This window comes from Ailuropoda melanoleuca, chromosome 3, assembly GCF_002007445.2.
Source record: "Ailuropoda melanoleuca isolate Jingjing chromosome 3, ASM200744v2, whole genome shotgun sequence".
In the NCBI taxonomy this organism is placed as follows: Eukaryota; Metazoa; Chordata; class Mammalia; order Carnivora; family Ursidae; genus Ailuropoda; species Ailuropoda melanoleuca.
The window spans coordinates 6,804,809-6,826,814 of NC_048220.1; the positions used below are offsets into that span (position 1 = coordinate 6,804,809).

The 22,006-nt window shown below is 40.7% G+C and overlaps 1 protein-coding gene across 4 annotated transcripts in view; it reads right to left on the minus strand.

Moving 5' to 3' along the window:
* PGGT1B (protein geranylgeranyltransferase type I subunit beta) overlaps positions 1–22,006 on the minus strand; it is a 53,869-nt gene that overhangs the window by 24,433 nt on the left and 7,430 nt on the right. For all 4 annotated transcript variants that reach the window (XM_034655883.1, XM_034655882.1, XM_034655884.1 and 1 more), the window contains 4 exons: positions 19,641–19,759; positions 7,064–7,131; positions 5,926–6,077; positions 4,405–4,537 (listed from right to left, as the gene is read on the minus strand). In XM_034655883.1, the coding sequence (XP_034511774.1) occupies positions 4,405–4,537; positions 5,926–6,077; positions 7,064–7,131; positions 19,641–19,759 (472 nt within the window). The remainder of the gene's footprint in view (positions 1–4,404; positions 4,538–5,925; positions 6,078–7,063; positions 7,132–19,640; positions 19,760–22,006) is intronic.

Here is a 22,006-nt window from a genome sequence, read left to right on the forward strand (position 1 = left end):
TTCTTCCTCTCCCTCTCCCCCTGCTTGTGTTCCCTCTCTCGCTGGCTGTCTCTATCTCTGTCGAATAAATAAATAAAATCTTAAAAAAAACAAAAACACTTTAACTCTCAATATTTCTAATGTTTTAATATTACAATGTACAAAAGAAATACTGGTTTTACTGCTTAAAAATTCTCCCAGAGTTTTTAATGTTACGGCAAAAAGCTGTAAAGGCCCCGGAGCAGTCGTGATCTCCCGATGACTCAGATCACTGGGACTCACTCAGCCGTCACGGTCACGGTCACGGTCATGGGCCGGCTCCACCATGCCAAGTGAGCACTGCCGGGACTGCGGGAGTTCGGCTACAACAGAGCACTGATCGCAGGGAAGGGACTTCAGAGTGTGCAGTGCTCAGAGGGCACGACTTTGATGAATCAAATTAACAAGGAAGGAGAAAGGCCCTCCGAGATCAAGTAATAAAGGACACTCAANCCATAACGCCGGGATCACGCCCTGAGCCAAAGGCAGACGCTTAACTGCTGTGCCACCCAGGCGCCCCTCTCCCAGAGTTTTTAATGTTACGGCAAAAAGCTGTACAGGCCCCAGAGCAGTCGTGATCTCCCGATGACTCAGATCACTGGGACTCACTCAGCCGTCACGGTCACGGTCACGGTCATGGGCCGGCTCCACCATGCCAAGTGAGCACTGCCGGGACTGCGGGAGTTCGGCTACAACAGAGCACTGATCGCAGGGAAGGGACTTCAGAGTGTGCAGTGCTCAGAGGGCACGACTTTGATGAATCAAGTTAACAAGGAAGGAGAAAGGCCCTCCGAGATCAAGTAATAAAAGGACACTCAAAGGAGCAACACTTAGAGACATGAAAAAGAAGAGAACCTCTCTCCTACCAGAAAATCACGAAACACACACTTTCCCCAATATGACAAAATCAAACCACACAAAAACTCATTAAAGAAATCATACTTTGTGGACTGAAAAGAGTGTCCTCTGAAACAGAAATTTTTCTAAGAAAAAAAGAACATCTGCGAAACGACTAAACAAAGAAACATCTACATAAAGTAACCATGAAATGAAAACACAGCAAATGGAATGAAAACTTCCCAGTGTATGAAAATCTGCCCCCACCTCCCTAAAATGGCCATAAAGCAGAGGAAAACTGTAATACAGCAGCCTAAACTCAACTGCATATTGCCAAGCAAGCACCTGGGAGTATGAAAGTTAAAAACAGAAAGGACAAACAGTAGGAAGAATAAACAGGGTTCAATGACTTCAGGAAAGAAATGGAAGAAAATAGGGAATAATCAGACCAAGGAGTAACAGTCGCAAAAGAAAAGACAGTAAGGGATGCTAACGAAAAGGCAGAAAACAGCCAAGAGACTAAAATTAAGATATAGCAGTAAAAAGGGTCACGGCGAAAGTGACTGAAATCAAAGACAAGCATAGAAGAAAGAGCATACACAAAACAAGGGTTCCTACAGGAAAAGCAAACTAATGGACTGGACCTCAGGCTTAGCAAACTGGGCTGCAGGCTACAGGTATTTGTGGCCTGGTTCTGCACCATCCTGGAGTGAAGAAAATGGTCAAGCTCGCTCATAATAAAAGAAATACAAATTAAAAATAAATACACTGAAAGATCATTCTTCACCCACTGGACTAATAAAAATTAAAGAGGATGACGACACATTCCTTTGGCGAGGTGATGTGGAAACAGGCACTCTCCTACACTGGTGGGAAGAGAAAGTGGTCCACCCTTGTTGGAGAGAAAATGGGCACCATCTAGTAAAATTACATATGCATTTACCTTTTGATCAGGCAAGTGCACTACTAGGAACTCACTCTGAAGATCTATCTCCAAAAACACATAAGTGCATAGGCAGATGGTTATTAATTTCAACAGTTTGTCTTTGGAAAATATGTGTTCCATGTACAGAATAGTTCAAAAAACTAGGCACATGCACACAACGGAGTACTATGAAACTAAGTATATGTGGTGTGCTACCTTGTCAGGAAGGAGGATGGAGAAACAAAAATGTACATATCTGTTCATCGAGAACAAATACAGGAAGGACAGAGCAAATACTAATGAGACTGGTTCCCTACAGAGTGAACGGGAACAAGGTGGCAAACATGGGAGTGAGGGAGGGGGCAAGACAGAAGGGACAGGAGGTGAGGAGTAACACATCTCGGAATATCCCCTTTTGTACAGTTCTGACTTTCAGAACCAAGTCAGTATTTCACATATTAAATACATTTTAAAAAATCAACAACATTGGGGGAAAAAGCTAAAATGGAGCCCAAACACAAATAAACTTAGATGTATTTTAAATAAATAATATAACCATACTGAAGTGGGGGAAATAAAAGGAGTAACGCAAGTATTTCCTTTTTTTTTTTTTTTAAAGATTTAATTTTTAAGTAATCTCTACACCCAATGTGGGGCTCCAACTCACAGCCATGAGATCAAGAGGGGCATGCTCTACCAACTGAGCCAGCCAGGAGCCCCTCAAGTATTTCTTAAATATGGTATTTTGACTTTATACCCTCAGGTTCAAAACAAAAAGAGCCGATGTTTCCTGGATAACTGGAACCAGGCTGGTCACTGTCCGAGAAGGGAGTTACAAAAAGAAAGGAGGACGATGAAAGAGAACTGTGGTGTTGGACCGAAATTTGAGGTATCAATAGGACTCGTGGTTTTTAATACACACATAAAGAAATAGATAGAGGGGGGCAGGTGCGTATAAGGGGGGTATCTGTGCATAGACGCACGCATACATACATTTCCTAGCTCGCCCTGCCGAGACGGGGACTAGAAGCCACGATATCCCAACACCAGTGAGCACAGCTATCGCGCCCAAATCCTCGTTTCCACACATCACCCTCCAGTAAGAACCAGGGCTCCCTGCCAAAAAGACAGATTCCAGGGCTACAGTTAGGAAAGTAAAAGATGAACCTGGAAAATCTTGTGCCGGAAAGCCAATTGCTGCTCGAGGAATGAAGGGGGTGAGACAAAAAAAAGCACAAGTGTCTGCTTGAAGGGGCTCGCACTGGCTGAATCTGGGACAATCTGACCACCAAAATAAGTAATGACAGTAACAGGTAATAGCCCACTGGATAAAACAAGAATCTGGAGTTCAAAGTGATACAGACAGATGTAAAGAGAAAGCTTTTTCTAAAAGCAGGATTTCAACTGAAAATTACAGAAGCAACGACAGAGCTGGAAAACCACCAATGGCATACCGCCACGGGTGGATAAAGTCTGATGAGGGACAGCTTATTTACCAGTCTCCAAATCCCTCGCCACAGGAGACTGAATAATGACAAGCGGAGAAATGCTAACTTTAGAGAGAAAGGTGTGGCATACGCCACCTTAACAGGTGACCCAACGTCACCATCACTGGCAGCAGGGCCAATCAGTACGCTGTACTTCCGAATACCACTGCAGCGGTCATGCCAAAACACTCATCACAAACCTCCCTTCCCTCTGAAACTCCTTGAAGGGCCTGTCTTTCTGCGCCAAGGCTCTCCAAAATTTGGGCTATTGCAGATTGTACAAAATCTGACCCATATTCACACATTCAGTTAAAAACATCTCAATCCTCTAAGAACTTAATTTTCATTTTGAAATACTGACTAGTACAAGTTGAAATAACAGCCTAAAATAGTCTAATCTATAAAACCAAACCTTCAGATTTGGGAAGTAATAAACCTGGGAAAGCAACATTTCTATGTCTTAGTTTCATATAAGAGACGAATAAGTAGAGCAAAGGATAATTCTGGCTGAGACTAAGCTTTCCTTACTACTGCCAATAAAAAGATTAAGTTGTATTGTGAAAGAATAGCACTTCTATTTGATACTCGCCTTAAAATAAACCTTAGGTTAAAAAAAAAAGCACACATACAAGTATTAACAAAAAGATCTAAAAATCTATTGTTAGCCCAGTCAATCTTGTTATATTTGGTTCTCGCTAGTCAACTGACTTAAGGAACTCCCACCTCACACCAAATATAGAAAGAGGTTCATCAAAGAAACCATAATTTTCCATTATGCTTGGCCAGGGCTCTGCACTGACCATTGCTAGCAAAGGCTGTCAAACATGTGCCTATGAGATTTTACTTTTTTTTTTTTTTTTTTTTTCCTGCTAGGGCTAACCAATCTCTTTCTAGTAAAGACATTTATTTCCTTAGATACAATCAAATAAGTTTTGAATTCTAATGGCCAATGAGTCCATCTGTCCTTCAAAGTTTTATCTATGTGGCCATTCTGATTACACAACGTATTCAAAAAGCAACCTTACTGCCCTTATTTCTAGATTCCTGGTGGAAGAGAGAGGAGTCGTGCATTATACTGCAGTCTCCATAGAGCAACAATAAGAACCTAAAATAGTCCATTTATCTACATAAACTCACCATACTTCTTCTAATATAACTGATGGCTTTTTTCATATCCATGCCAGACCAGTTGTTGAGCATATAGCAAATACAGGAGGCACAGTATACAAAGCGCATATCATTTTCACTGCCTTCAGGGACGGCACAGAAGCTGAAAGGAGGAACAGTATGATTTACGAACAGTATGAGCACCGTAATTTTGTTTTTATTTTTTCTGCAGGGGGGGAGGGGTGAGAAACACCTACTTCATGTCTTTACTCACAGAAAAACCTATTATTAAATATGGATTTAAAAACCATACACTACTTGTATTAGTCAATAAAGAACATGACTATTAACCTGAGTAATATAAAATGATCCCTAAATCACCACTCTATTTTGAAGTTCTGATTTCTGGGTACCTTTACACCCCACCAGTTACTCCTTCCCAGATGGCACCACTCACAGTTTCTTTGCTCCCTGTCATGGACAGTCGTGGCATACTAGCTGGAAAATTAATGGGGGAAAAGGCACCTAGGACCCAGAGTAGTTAAGAAATTCCCAAACCCCAGTTTTGACAGGTGAAATTTCTTCTAAATGTGTATGTACATAACCACTAACTAATTGACAATACTATGTGGTAATTTTTTTTTACCTATTTCATTAGTTTTAGAGAGGTAGCAGTCTGAGTCTGGTATCTGTCTATTTCTTTATAAAAAAGAAGGAAAAAGTGGCAGTAAACAAACACTATATGGAAACTTTGAGATATTAATCGCATACACTGGCTGAGGTAAAGATTCAGTTCTACAGTATTTCCAATTAATGACAATTTATCTTACAAGTCTATATTAATTTCCCCCTCAATAAGAGCAGTGTTTGAAAGGAAAACAAGAGCTATCAGCTGATGGAGCACTGACATAACAATACAGCAGAACTGGTTTGCAAAATCTTTTTCCTAGACGGTACCACTACTGCTTTGCCACTTCCTAGATTTGGGGGAAAAACAAAAGTTTCACCTTAAAACCCTAGGAACATTCTTGAGACATACCGTACAAACCAGCAAATATTACTGAAGTAAGTTCTTTCTCCTTCCTTGACAAATGCCACTGAAACTATCAACAATAAAATATAATAGTCAATGTTCATCCCTTTCTCCCCCAGTCACTATGTCTTAAGGAATAGAAATTCAGACTAAATGTATGCTTACTTCAAAACATCCCTTTTTTTTCACTCAGAAGGTAAATGAAAGTCCATTCTAATATTAAAACCACTCAACCACTCATTTATGAATGTATTCACTGTCTCAGTTAAAACAAGAGAAAAAACAAGGAGCTCTGCTATTGTGATTGCTTTTTACTGAAATAAGAAATCTTGGATTATTTTTTTGATTAGGGATTGTACATACAGTGAACTTTAAAGGGTTCTAAAAGGGTTTACGATAAACTCTAAAGTTCTAGTACAGTAGTATAGTATTACACCCATATTTCAGTTCTATAAGATTTTTCCAGAAAAGAAAAAAAAAAAGAAAGAAAAGGGAAAAAACCAAAGGGTGACCTGTACCTTCCATCGTCCAGCTGAAGGGCTCTCAAGCCTGCTAAGCAAGCTTCCTTATTTACCCGGCTTAGGTCGTCTCCAAGAATAACTAAGCAGGAAAGGCCAGTGTAGGTCATTGCTATGTGGCCACTATCGTAAGGATGAGCCGTTCCAGGATTCTAAATTCAAAATTAACACCGTGTTAATTAACTGGTGAACTGAAAACTTATTTCATCAAGTAATCTGACACGAGGTTTCAGGAACCAGTAAAATTAAATGTTTGTACTGATTTGTACTAACACCTGATGGAAAAAAACAAACCTCCATTTTGTAGGTTCCAATATAAGTACGACTGCATGCTTTCCAGGCGACACAATTTTTAAATTTATCCTGCCAACCTCAAGCTTTATGGAAGCAGTTGTGATCCACAAATAAACCAAACTATCTGAACTCCATATGTAGTCAACCCTATTACTTATAACTTAAGCCTCAGGAAGTTAGAAAAGCATACAGCCTTTCTCTCCACTTCTGCTATAGAAAAATATTGTTATTTTGTGCCGAGAGGCAAACACCTTCGGAGCTGGCTCTGGGTCTGCTGCTCTGAAGGAGCCTGAAGCTCCCCCCTTTGTGAGGGGTCCCTGCCTTCTACACGGCGTGTGCTGGAGCCAAGCCCCTGGCTGTAACCCTGAAGATGGTCTGCCTGTTGCCACAGATGTCCTCGAATTCATCACTGCTCGGGTCTTCAATCACTGCCTTGCCAAGAGCTTTTTCTCTTATTCCTAAGAGAGGTGAGTCGAATGCAGTCTTTCACTAACACAGAAGTTCTCTGGCTTCCTAGAGAGAAAGCGCCAAGCGCGAGTGCTTTATTTCCAGTTCTCCAGGAAATCGCCAATACTTTTTCCACATACAAACAACAGGAGGAGAGACAGGATACTCAGGGCAGCACGGATGTGCGCGTGCATCTGGACTGTGCATCCTGCCAAGAAGGGAGGCACGTACCAGCCTCCTGTCAGGAGCTGTAGGTACAGGGTACATCAGGAGACAGCACTGAGCTACGTCGAAACACGGAAGCTTGGTTCTGTCTGGATAATTTCTTAGTTCTCTTTCGCACTCATTTTACCACCCACCTCCCTTCGCCTTCCTCCCGACCCAGACAGTAACTCACCTTCGATGGATTGAATGGGATACCCAGGTACGAAGAGCCTCGGAAACCACAGCGATTTAGATTTGATCCTGGAAAATAAAAGCATGTACTTATTTAGAGGATACTTTATTTTTGTACAGACTCTAAAGCAGTTCAATTAAACATTCTGTCAGAAACTGAGCATTTCAGTACCAAAGCTCTGCCACTGTGTCCATTTTCATTCTAGCTAATGGTGAATGCTCACCATGTGCCACGGCTGTTCTCTCTTTATGGGAATTTCCTCATTTAATTTTCAAAAGTATTTTTAAGTTTATTTATTTTAAAGCCATCTCCGCACCCAACATGGGGCTCGAAACTCACAGCCCTAAGATCAAGAGTCACACACTCTTCCAACCGAGCCAGCCAGACACCCTTCTCATTTAATTTTCAAACCAGTCAGAGACAAAATAATGATTTCCTACCATGTACCTTTAGTTTATAGCCTACCCCACTGTATACAAAATGCTTCCATACCTTTTCTATATGATCGTTTTTCATGTGATCAACATATTCAATCCCCATGCTGAAGAACAGAAAGCAGAAGCCCTGAGGTGAAGTGACATGTTCAAGGTCACGTATCAGAATCTGGAATTCTAATTTCCCATCCAGTGTCTTTTTACTTTAATTCACTGCTTCTTTATATGTGAGCAAACTAAAGGTATAAGTCGCTCTAGCTGCAGAAAATATATGTACTTGGTATTTTCGTATTGGACAAACCTTCATTCTGAGTCTAATAACCCACTTCGCTCTGAAGTACTGGGAACTTAGTAAGCTGGAAACTTTAGTCACATCCATGAAAAGGGAGCCCTGTGCACTGGTGGTGGGAATATAAATTGGTACAGCCATTATGGAAAACAGTATGGAGGTTCTTCAAAAAGTTATAAATAGAACTACCATATGATCCAGCAATCCCACTACTGGGTATATATCCAAAAGAAACAAGATCACTATCTTGAAGATATGTCTGCAGCCCTATAATCACCAAGACATGGGAACAACCTAAGCATCCAATGCCAGATGAGGGGACAAAGAAAATTTCTCTCTCTCTCTCTCTCTCTCTCACACACACACACACCCAGAATGTTATTCAGCCATAAAAGAGGAAAGTCTGCCTTATGTGACATATTAGATGGAACCTGAGGGCATTATGCCATTATGGAAGTAGGTCAGAGAGAGAAACAAATACCGTAATACTTCATGTTCTCATGTATATGTGGAATTTAAAAAGGCTGAACTCACAGAAATAGAGTAGATTAGTGGTTGTCAGGGGCTGAGAGACACAGGGAGATGTTGGTCAAAAGTACAAACGTCTACCTGTAAGATGAGTAAGTTCTGGGGATCTAATGTACGTGTGATGACTATAATTCATAGGACTGTATTATATCTTTGAAAGTTGTAAGGAGAAATCTTAAATGTTGTCACCACACACACACAAAGGGAAATTACGTGAGGGGATTGTGAAATCATTTTGCAATATATTCATGTACCAAATCATCACATTGTATACCTTACACTGATATAGATGTCAATAATACCTTTATAAAGCCGGAAAAAAGAAAACTATAAATGAAAAACTAGTTACACCCACAGTAAGAAAGGAATTATGGTTTTGATAGCTATTAGGAAATCAGCATGACAGATGTAGAGGACAGAAACGTAGTATCTGCAGAACATACGTGCACTGGTAATAAAAAGTCAAGGTGATTTGGGGCGCCGGGTGGTACAGTCGGTGGAGCGCCTGACTCCTGGTTTCAGCTCAAGTGTGACCTCAGGGTCATGAGATCAAGCCCCACATCCCACTCCACACCCAGCACGGAGTCTGTTTGTATTTCTCTCTCCCTCTCCCTCTGCCCCTGCCCCTGCACTTTCTCACTCTCTCTAAAAATAAATAAAATAAATCTTTTAAAAAAATCAAGCAGATTTATAAATATGCTTTGATGTGAGAAACTAGTTTCATATTTCTTACAACTGGAACATGACTAATTCATAATAATTGGTTTTTACTCTTCTATTTCTTCAAATCAGGTACTCTATTCAGCTTTATATCTCCAACAGTACTTAGAATAGTCGCTCAAACATTAATTTCTGGAACAATTTAGGGAACCACTAAATGTAAAACTTTCCACTAACCACCTTTCCCCATTAACAAAAAATTTGAAAAAGGGTACTATCTAATGGTGATGATATTAAGGAACGCAGTTCTCCCCTCTTTGCTGAAGACTTTTAAATGGGTAAACCACTTAAGACTTGTCAACATATACTAAGAGAAACAAAAAGGCTCAGACTCCGACTGGGTAATGATACATCTGAGAATTTACTCCAGTGACTTCCAATGTAAGAAAGGTCACATGCTCAGAAACACCCAATACAGTATCACACCGGTGAAAACCCAGAGGCAAATAGAAGCCCAACAGGTTAAATGCAACACTCTATCTCCTCAAAGGAACATTACACTTCTGCTAAAATACTTAGGGAAAACTATGTAGCAACATGGAGAAATGATCAAGAGAAAAAGTAGGACACAAACATTTATGTGATTATGTTTCTAATTAAGCAAAGAATGCTTATCAACAAAACCCAGAAGGGAATAAACAAAATAATATTGTGTGGAAAGACAGGAGAGTGAATTTCGTTCTTTGTATGAGTCATTTTTGCCCTAACAAATTATCACAAACTTATTACCTTGAAACCACACCCATTTATTATCACACAGTTCTGTAAGTTCCTAAGTCCGAGACAGGTCCACCAGGCTAGACTGGAGTGCTTGTGGTTGTTGCACTCCGCACTGGAGGCTCTGGGGAACAATCCCCCCCAAGTTCCTTCAGCTTGTTTGGCAGGTGTGCAAGTGAGGGCTCCACGTGTGTGCTCACTGCTGTCGGCTGGGGCCCCAGAGCTCCTGGAGGCCACTCTTGCCATTGCTTGCTTCTGGGCCCCTGTACCGCAGGGCCTGCAACACGGCTGAAATCCTCGCATTGAGATTCTTTCCAGCTTCCCCTTCTGCAGCATCTCTCTGACTCTCGTGCCTTCTTCTCCTTCAAAGGGCTCATATGGTTTGTACCAGGCAACCCCCCACCCGACATGAAACACCTGCAGATAATCTCCCTATTTTGACATCAGCTGATTAGTAACCTTAACTTCATCTTCAAAGTCCATAGTGCCTTAGCGTCTGAACAACCACTAAAACCAATAAAACTTTCACATCAACAATAAGGCTGTCTTGCTTTCTCATCATTCATGTGTTCACTGGGGTATCACTTTTTTTTTTAAGTTTTATTTTTATTTAAGTAATCTCTACACCCAACACGGGGTCGAACTCACAACCCTGAGATCAAGAGTCACATGCTTTTCCAACTGAGCCAGCCAGGCACCCCTGGAGTAGCACTTTTACTTGCCTTCAAGAACTTTTCCTTTGCATTCACAACATGGCCAACTGGCATAAGAGGCCTAGCTTTCAGCCTGTCTAGGCTTCTGACATGCCTTCCTCACCAAGCTTAGTGTGAGAGATGTGCACCTCTTCCTTTCACTTGAACACTTAGAGGTCATTGTGGGTTACTAATTGGCCTATCTCAACACTGTTGTGTCTCAGGAATTAAGGAGCCCTGAGGAGAGGGATGAACAGGAACCGCTGGTCAGTGGAGCAGTCACAACACATGCATTTATCAATTAAGTGCACCGTCCTATATGGGCAGTTTGTCGTGCCCCCAAACAACCAGAATAATAACATCAGGGGCGCCTGGGTGGCTCAGTCGCTAAGCGTCTGCCTTCGGCTCAGGGCGTGGTCCCAGAGTCCTGGGATCAAGCCCCACATCGGGCTCCCTGCTCTGCTGGGAGCCTGCTTCTTCCTCTCCCACTCCCCCTGCTTGTGTTCCCTCTCTCGCTGGCTGGCTCTCTCTGTGTCAAATAAATGAAATCTCTTAAAAAAAAAAATCAAAGATCACTGATCACACATCACCATAGTAAATATAATGAAAAAGTATGAACTATTGCGAAAATCACCAAAATGTGAAAGAGACCTGAAGTGGGCAAATGCTGTTAGAAAAATGGCACCAATAGAGTTACACGGCACAGAGCTGCCACAAACCTCCCATCTGTGAAACATGCAGTATCTGCAAAGCATATAAAAGTGAAGTGCAATAAAATGAGGAACGCCTGCGAGTCAGGGTTTAACAAATCTCTTTCTGAATGAAATACCATTTCCTTACAGGTAAATGACTAAGTGGCACTTCTAGTTGTGCGTTTCTATGTTTTTAGCTTATATACATCAATAACTTTTCTGAAAAGCATCAAAAATACTCATGTTCAAAAATATCACCAAAGGTTAGGAAACTGTGGTATGGACACTTGGAGTCAAACTCAAGATCCTATTCTTAACTAGCTCTGTGTCCTATGGGCAAATAACACCCTCTCTGAGCTAGTTCCCTCCATTTCTGAACGAGGAACAGTAATGTATAGCAAGCAGTATTTTGCAGGGTTCTTGTAAGGTTTAAGGGACACGGGCAGATTATGCTCAGAATAGTCACTAAGGCACAATCAACAGTAACCAGTTCAAACGGATTCATTAGATTTTTAGGAGGAAAGTAACAGCTTCTGTTGTAATTAATCAAGAAAAGTTTTTTTTTAAAAGATATATATCTATATCTATATCTATATATATTTACTGATTGGATGATTGAGAGAGCACGAGCCCGTGCCTGCAAACATGAGGGGAAAGGGAGGGAAAGGTACAGGGAGAAGCAGACTCCCCACTGAGCAGGGAGCCCGAAGCAGGACTCGATCCAAGGACCCTGAGATCATGACCTGAGCTGAAGGCAGACGCTTAACCGACTGAGCCACCCAGGCACCCCAAGAAAAGTTTCTTTAAAATAAAAACGCCTTCCTCATCCCCCTTTTCAAAGGAGTGTATATTGTCATTGAAAAAAAATTCATTAGGCGATCCTTTCTGATTCTCGTCAAGATTTGCCTGCTGTTGTGCTCTCCTTTATAATTCTAGTAAGCTTCTCTATTCATGATAATTATTAGGTATAAATGCACAATTCATTCCAAATTTACAACTGGAAGCATAGTCCCGATAGCCTAAGCTTCCCTGGAGGTTGTTAGACGGTGCCATCTAGTGTTCCCATTCAGTAGCGGCAAAATAATCTGGAAGGGTGGGTCTGGGTCCCAACAGGGTCAATTGCAATAGTCTGAAAAAATATACAGGCCTCTTGGGTCCGAACTCAGGCCCACAGCCAAACCCTCAGAGTAGGGCCTGGACAATTGTATATAAAAAGAAAAACAATCCCTGTTTGATAGACAAGTCAGAATCGAAAGCCACTGATGTGGTGAATGTATCCTCTACCATCAAGAGCCAGAGTCAAATTAGTTTATCTTGTTACGGGGAAGTAGTTTAGACAGCAATGTATCATAACCATCTAGATACCCCTTACACAACTGCTCGTTTCAGATTTCAAGAGACCCAGACAAAACATTCTAGAGCCTACAAAATGGGTTTGAATACCTATTTTTTAAATTTCACAGATTAGTTTCAGAGTCAGACCTAGGCCAACTAAGGAAAAGACAGGTGGGAGACTTCCTTTCATAGATAATTAGAGACTTAATAGCTTCATGCACCAAAACAGTAAACGGAGAATTGAGAATTGCAGCTGGACTGTGACAAGATCTGTGGTGAAGCCTACCAGACACAGTCAGGGACAGTTGGGCACGTAGTCACTGCAGGGCTATCTCTGCAAAAAAAATTCTTGACCTATAATTCTTCCAAAACAGACATGCTATCATTTTTGAAATGTGCAACATGCTCGATTTAGCCACATGTAACTATACTTACACGTTACACTATAACATGTAAGCATGTTATTTAAAAAAGGCAGCAATGAGACTTAATAATAAATGAACTGTGCGATAATAAATGGGTGTGGTTTCAAGGTAATAAGTTTGTGATAATTTGTTAGGGCAAAAATGACTCATACAAAGAATGAAAATCACTCTCCTGTCTTTCCACACAATATTATTTTGTTTATTCCCTTCTGGGTTTTGTTGATAAGCATTCTTTGCTTAATTAGAAACATAATCACATAAATTATTCATCCCTTTGGATCTTAATATCCTCATTTGTAAAATGACAGACTATAATATTCCCTGCTTTGTTCTAGCTCCAAAATTCTCTGCTGTGCCCTTGATGAAAGAAGGGAACACACAACTCCCAGCCTGATCCCCTGTGTTTCCTCAACACATCCAGACGTTGATGGGAAGGGCCCAAACCCCCCAGTGGTCTGACCACACACTTCTACTGAGATACCAGTGGGGTCTTTACAACCCTGGGGTTAAGTGAAAAGCCAGGGTTAATTCTGATTAAATATTCAAAACGTATTTAAGTGCCACACATGATAGTCTCCACCAGGGACCTCTATACTTCCCCAGTAAAGCCGCATTGGGGCCTGGGAGTCAGAAGCCTGCGATTTCAGTCCGACTCTATACTTAATAGCTTTGTGTGGCCTCAGGCAGGTCTCTTAATCACCATCTCTCACATTCCTCTTCTGGGGAAAGCAGATTAGGGGAAGAACAAATTTGACAATGTATTTGAGAGTGCTTTAAAAATCTTAAAATTTTAATTAACGTACAGCATTATTTCTGCATTAGCAAAATATCAGTATTTGTGTATAACCATGTAACATTAAATTTAGTTATTTTTGTTATGTTTTGAAGAGAGGTTAAAGCTTTTTCTAACTTAAATTTTTAAATATGGAAACATAACTGTGAATACACAAACAATGCAGGCATACAGAATAAAATTAAAGTACTACCTTATCCTGCCATCTCCCCATGTCTGTTCCCATCTACCTCCCCCTCCAGATTTTCTGTGTCCTTTCAGAGTTTTCCCCATATACTGATAGTCAAAGATGATTAAAAATCTCTGTAGATGTTGGTATTTATAACTTAACCATATACGAACAGTTTCACATCGGCATATACACAGATCTACCTCAATCACTCTACTACTGCCCAGTATTCTTGGTGGACCATAGTTCAGTTAACGCTTTCACTTCTGTGAACATTTATTCCCCTTCTAATCGGGCGGTGTAATGAACAATGCCAAAACATTCCACACAGATTCTTATTTTTGTGCACATGTTACTAGTTTCCTGAGGTATCAAATTACCACAAATGTGGAGGATTTCAACAATGGAGATTTATTCTCTCGGAGTTCTTGAAACCAGAAGTCCAAAATCAAGGTGCTGGCAGGGCGGGATCTCCTGGAGGCTATGCCGGAAAACCCTTTCAATTTCCGGCAGCTCCGGGCAATCCTGGCTTTCCTCGGCGCAGTAAGCATCACTCTGACCTCCGCCTCTGCCCTCACAGGGCCTTACCCTCAGTGTCTGGAACCTCCCTCCTCCCTTCTCCTGGAAGGACACCCGTCGCCTATCTGGAGATGCTTACCTTTATTACACCCGCAAAGGCCCTTCTTCCAACTAAGGTCATATTCTGAGGTTCTGAGCGGACCTATCTTTTCAGGGCCATTATTCAACCCACTACAACCCACACGAGAATATGTCAGATGCGATAAAAGATTATATGAGAAAAGGCCTCACAAAAGGTTACAATGATTTTCACTTTCACCAAAATGATATTAAGGTGCTCTTTTCCCTGTACTCTTGCCAACTTTTAAAACTTCCTGCTAAATGTGTTAGGTAAAAAAAAAAAACAAAAAACAAAAAAAAACGCACCATTGTTTCTACTGCATCTCCCTGACTTTTCTAGTAAGGTTAATCCTGTTTCGTGTAGTTACTGACTTCTTTTGAGATCCTCCTATTCTTAAATTTTGTCATTTTCTAAATGGTGATGTGTCATTTTCCTCCCAACCTTTAAGAATTCTTCACAATCTGGATATTAATATTTTATTATATATACTGCCACAACTTCCACGCCTGTCACTTACTCAATCTTACCTCTTACTACTACACAACATTTGAAAGTATTTATTTAATCAAATTTATCAAGTTTTTCTTTTATGGTCCTGGGTTTTCAACATTTCTAGATTTTTTAATTCCCTAAGATTTTATGTGATATCACAAAGTAGGACAAATACAGACCTATGAGTTACAGAAAGCACCTTCTACTCAGTCTGCAAATGCCTTATGAACGAGAAAAGATCTGAGGAGCCAGAGGATGCTTAAATTAGGTGTTCTGAGATGTGATTTTCAACAAGCAATTCTTGGAACACGAGCCACTCATTCAACTCAACTGAAAACAACTCAACACCATCAACTCAGTTGTGAGATGATGCAGAGACAGCATCGGATTCCACAGGCTGAGGGGCTCGGTGGGTCAGGACTGCAAAGCACCCCACCCCGCCCCCAGCTTCAGGCACCGGATGCGGCCGTGCTGCTTCTGACCGATGGGACATGGACTGGAGGCTCTCATGAGCCCTTCTCCTTGGGTACAATGAATTTGCCAGAGCTCACAGAACTCAACCTGTTACTTGCTAGTAAAAGAACGGAACTCAAGAACAGCCCCATAGAAGAGATGCTTAGGGCAAGGCATGGGGAAGGGGCCGGCAGCTTCCAAGCCCTCTCCACGAGCCCTGCTCTCACGGCACCTCCACGTGTCTGCCAATCAGGAAGAGCTCTGAACCCCATCCTTCTGGGTTTTTATGTAGGCTACAGGACAGAGGCAAGGTTAATGAAATCACTGGCCACTGGCAATTGCTTCAACCTCTGGTCCTCCTCCCTTCCCCGCCCCTCCCCAGAGTTGCAACCCTCTCAACACTGGCTGGCTCTAGGGCCAGCAGCCCTGATCCTCAGGTGCTTTCCAAAGGCTACCTCATTAACATAACAAAAGACAAATTTCACCACTCTCAACACTTGGGAAATGCCAAGGACTTTGGAAGCTGTGAGCCCGGAACTGTGACTGAAGACCAAATATGTATTACTTATAAATCACAGTATTTTGATACTGTAGACCAAACGTGAAAATACAGAGAAGCAATTCCTGAGACACGACAAAGCTTTAGGCGCTGAAAGAAAAATCTAAGACAGACACATTCTCTCCCCTCTAGAAGTTTACAATTCAGAGGCAAGCAAAAATATTTTAAGTTAACAGTTAAGCAACGACAGATGGGGGAAAAAAAAAAAAGCCATGGGCTTCAAATCAATGCAATCCATGGAGTTGACAGTACAATGCGGAAGAGAATTTTGATGGGTCTCATAAGAGATGGTGAGTACCAATATGAATTCAACGAAACTTTTAAAACTTCCATCAAACTATAATAAACGTAAGAAAAGCACATTATCATAATGAAACAAGTCAATGAAGTTTGCAAAGTAAACTTACCCACATAACCAGTGCTCAGCTCAAGAAAAGTACATGACAGCACCTCTAGGTGCTACCTTCCTTTCTTCCTACTTCCTTCCTTCACTCCCCAAAAGCTCCCATTGGTTTGGTCTATTTTTATACTTTGTATAAAGAGAATAATACACTAGGAACTTCTCTCAAAACATGTTTGTGACATTCATCAAAATTTCTGCTTATAGACTGTTCTTTCTCATTTTCCACTGTATAGTAGTCCGTTGTGTGAAAACACATCATTCATCCATTATACCAGTGATGGGTAGTTTCTATGGTTTCTACTTCTGGACTCTTGTGAAAAACACTGCTATGAACATTCTAGTATGTATCTTCTGGTGAACACATTTTCACTTCTCTTGGGTGTGGACGAGGGAGCAGACGTGCTAAGGCACGGACTGCACGGACGTTGAGCTTTAGTAAGTACTGCCAGTTTTCCGAAGGAGCTGGAAAACTGTTGCAGTTTTCCTTCAGCTCCCTGTGAGAGTTCCAGGTTGTGCTACATTCTCACCACCAACTGTTATTCTCCACCTTTTCCATTTTAGCCATTCTAGTGCATATGTAGCGGACACAATTATTATAATGTGAAAGCTCAGATAACAGCAAATCTCTCACAACAAAGCAGTCTTTAGAGAGAATGTGGGTTTTTTGTTTTTAAAAAGATTTACTTTTTTATTTAAGAGTGTGAGAGAGCGTGCGGAAGCTCGTGGGAATGAGGGGGGAGGGGCACAGGGAGAGAAACTCCCGGGGAATCTGAGCTGGAGGTGGGGCTCAATCCCATGATCCCTACCATCATGACCTGAGCCGAAACCAAGAGCTGGACACCCAACCCACTGAGCCACCCAGATGCCCCAAGAATATGGGTTTTAATCAAACTAATTGCACAAAAAAAAGTTCATGGACTTGTTTAGTCACACACCCGAGGGATAACAAAATATGTATAAAATCCATGTTTAAGAGTATAAAAACAGCAGCTTATTATTTTGTGGTCACTGCTTTTCTACCAGAAGAAGAACTAACCAGTTATCTTAACCATTCTATATGTTACATTAAAAAAAAAAAAAGAATATGTGTATTAATGGGTATCAAGCTGTTGTGAAAAGCTTACAAAATGGTAGAAGAAAATAAACATATTTTAAGAGAAGACAACAGCACAGCTCAATCACAGAGGCNAAATAAACATATTTTAAGAGAAGACAACAGCACAGCTCAATCACAGAGGCCAGCAAAGAATCCTCAAGAATGGGGAGAAATATGAAGACAGAAAGTAGAAAGCATGGTGAATACATGACAAATTACCGGTAACTAAAACCTGTAGTATGATTTCTCTCACTGAAACATTATGATCCATATTTTTCTAGAGTAGCGATGGCTATTTTATTTCAGGGAAATGAGTATCGGTAAATTTTTTCTAAAAATAATATATTTTAGCAAAAAATATACAGAATAGTTTTTCTACGACTCACACTATATCATTTCCTAAGTGTACTACGTGAGACACATCCCTTTAGGAAACTACAGTGAATAATTTAATCAGGACATGTATTTTTAATAAAAAATAAAAAATTAGAATCTATAATAATACTATATCTAATTTTTAACTTTTAAAGTTTAAAAAAAAAAACAGACTCATTCACACTAGTTAAAAAAAAAAATATCTGGGGACACCTGGGTGGCTCAGTCAGTTCAGCATCCACCTTCAGCTCAGGCTGTGATCCCAGGGTCCTGGGATCGAGTCCTGCATCGGGTTCCTTGCTCGGCTGGGAGCCTGGTTCTCCCTCTGCCTGCCGCTCCCCCTGCTTGTGCTCTCTCTCTCTCTGACAAATAAATAAATAAAATCTTAAAAAAAAAAATCTAGTGAAAGGGGAAAACACAAATCACTTCCACTTTCAGGTGTCTAGAACTGTGACCTCACCTCAGCCACAAGCTCCATGAGAATGAGCAGCATATCTTGTAATGATCACAGCCCTTCTCCACAGGGTTAGCAGGACATTCGATAAACCCTACTCACCAACATGCTGGAATCTCTAACTACTGACCAGTATATCACGTATGTGGCTTCGTGCAGCTGGTGAAAAGTGAGTAGATACTTATGTATGACGGATCTAGATCAAAATGCTTATTCATTTTTAAACAAGAATTCACAACAGGCACAGATTTTAAAAATTACATAAACACAAACACTATGAAATCCAAGAACAATAAAGTAGAAAGACCGAAAATTATGTCCAAGAACATCTGCTAATAGATCAAACCTCTTTCTTTCTCAACAAAGCTTTTACCTTATTATTTCCCTAAAGTTCATCTAGGTGAGACATTTACAAATGTTTACTCCAACCAACAAAACACACGGGTCGATTTATAAATATTGGCTCTATAAAGCCAGGAAGTGATGACCATGATGAAAACTGTGTTATTTTCTGGGAGTTCAGCTGCTTCTCTTTTCAAGGTTAGAGTTTCTAACACCTGCAAGTTAAATCAAGGTTAGGTATGCTATACGTAACAGAGTGAACGATAAGGTGTATAAACCTTGTGTGCATTTAGTTGATCAGGTACCATAAATTTTGAAAATTTAAAAAAAAAGAATTTAACTGACCAAAATTTATGAAGTTTAAGAAGCAGTGCTAGTAAGAGTTCTAAGAAACCATCAGAGAAAAGCTAATGAAACACGAGAGGGAAAACCAAGGAGACTGAAATGAAACTTTTTGACAGCCAAGAGTTCACTGAAAAGACAAAAAGAATGGCTGGGAATGAAAAACACAGCAAATGCTACGCAACTCATCACACAAAAATACCAGGTACAAATAACTGACAAGCAGTCATCCATGCGGAAGTGCAGAACATAACATGTGGCTACAACTGCAAATCTCGAATCCCAGGCAACTGCACAGTTGTTCTCTCAAGAGATTAATGATCGGGCTTCTTATTTATTTATTTATGTATTTTTTAAGTAATCTCTACCCTCAACGTGGGGCTTGAACTCACTACCCTGAGACCAAGAGTCGCACGCTCCACTGACTGAGCCAGCCGGGCCCCCCAATGGTTGACTTCTCAAGTGTGGTTTTTGAACAGGATGGGAGCGCAGCATTGGAAGGAAAACATGGACGAATAAAATATGGTAATAGTTTATGAATTAACGTAGATTTGCTAGTCTGACACATGTTATGCCAAGTACAACTAACTAGTCACACTAAAAATAAAATGCTAAAAACTCACTCACTGTCTTCTGTGGGAAGGACCTGCAGGGAGTAAATCCACTCTATTATATCATCTTTGTTCACCACATCTAAGGAATCCAACATATCCAGCCCGGAGAGCGCAAAAAATGCAATTGTCAGCCTAAAAGAAAAAAAAAAACAAAAACAAAAACGTAAAATTCCATCTCAACTGTCAAAACACTGAAGTCTTTCTGGTTCAGAAAAATAATAAGGTCTTTCTAATTTTAAAATTAATTCAAACAGTACTCTCGTTTTGCAAACGCCAAAAAGCCCTATTTATACTTACAGTTTAATATCAATCAAACCTTTGTTTCATTTGTAAAAAGGAACATTTCAGGGTTAAAAAAACCAGTCCTGCTCACCTGAAGCATGCGTGGATTCACTAAAGCAATCTGAAGGCTAAAGCAGATTTTTTTTTTAAAAGATTTTATTTATTTATTCGACAGAGAGAGAGACAGCCAGCGAGAGAGGGAACACAAGCAGGGGGAGTGGGAGAGGAAGAAGCAGGCTCATAGCGAAGGAGCCTGATGTGGGGCTCGATCCCAGAACGCCGGGATCACGCCCTGAGCCGAAGGCAGACGCTTAACCACTGTGCCACCCAGGCGCCCCTAAAACAGATTTAAAAAAGAATTCCCTGCACCTAATTAGCACAAGTAAGTTCAAAAGACTGGAAAATACATAAAATCCCTATTTCCACCCATTTCCCAAGAGCAACTATGCCCACAGTCGGTGCTTAATTCTTAAGGAATGTTAGAATAAATCCATCTGTATTCAAATTTGTTTACAAATAATGTGACTGGAAAAAACTTAAAATGAATTTTGGGAAATAATGCTTTAAAAATACACATGCATTTCAACTCCATTTTCCCAGAGAGGATTCTTCGATGGAACGAAAAACTGTAAGGCAATACTCCCCTCCAAGACTGCACGTGAAATGAGAAATGTAAACTTTGTTTTCATATAAAAACTAGTCCTTTAGTGATTACTTTTTACAAAAAGAGTTTGTTATATATAATTCTTTTCAGGCTGAAATGCACTCTATACTGCTGTCTGAGAACGGTTATCTCATCTCTGTAGTCTAACAATTCCTATGACTAATATAACAAATTAATACTTTAAATCATATGGTCTAAAATCTGACAGCAAAGTCACTGGGCACATTCTGTAACCTTTTCGACTAAGATTCCAAAAGAGAAATAAGCCTCAATGCCTTAAGGCATCCACTGTGTTTAATAAATTAACTTCTTTCCCATGCATCCGGAAGATATTACCAACTTAAGGAAAAATGAGAAAAGTCACTTTTTTTCTTTTTTAAGGGTGTAATTCTCTTTGATCCCTGGTTGAAAAAGGCTGCCATACATTAGATTACAGGAGGAGAAATCAGAGACTAATTTAATGCTAACCAACGCTTAAGGGCAGAAACTAAAACTAATGCAATATTGATACACTTAAGAACAACAGATTTTGGGAAACTTACATTACTGAGAGACTATTACTATGTACTAGACATGGAGCTAGAAAATTTCTTATATACTATCTAAATTTAGTTCTTACAAACCACTGAGAGCCACCAGAATTCGGGAGGTGATTTATATGAGCAAGATCAGGATTAAATACAGATTAGATACAGTTTGGAGTTCAGACTTTGCCCTCGAAGGAGCTAGGTTCAAATCCTAGGCTGGCTGATTTATAGGCATTTATAACCCGGGCAGGCCCTTTTCTAAGTCTTTTCGACGTCTGCTTCCTCACCTATAAATTACTACACCTCACAGTTCCTGCACTACCTGCCCACAAGCAAGCACTCGACAAACAGAAGCTATCACTCCTGGTATTTTCCCTGATTGGACACGAGTTAATGACAACCTCAGGATCTAAACAAGCTGTCACGCTACAGCCTTTTCTCCAGGTCACTGGTTGGCAACCTTCTTCCCCCAGTACAACCCTGCTCTTTGCCAAAACAAAATACTTTAGAAATGGGAAGAACTTCTTTTTTTAAAGATTTTATTTATTTATTTGACAGAGATAGAGACAGCCAGCGAGAGAGGGAACACAAGCAGGGGGAGTGGGAGAGGAAGAAGCAGGCTCATAGCAGAGGAGCCTGATGTGGGGCTCGATCCTGTAACGCCCGGATCACGCCCTGAGCCGAAGGCAGACGCTTAACCGCTGTGCCACCCAGGCGCCCCAGAAATGGGAAGAACTTCTATCTCACAGCAGCCATGCTGGAGAATCACTGCTCTTCATGATAATTCCGTGTCAGAAGATAAGGCTGCCTCGTGGTGGTAAGTACTCAAGAACTTATTGAATTAACTAACACATAAAAGACCTGCAATACTTTATCTAACCCCCCTGGAGAGCTCTCACTGGGGTT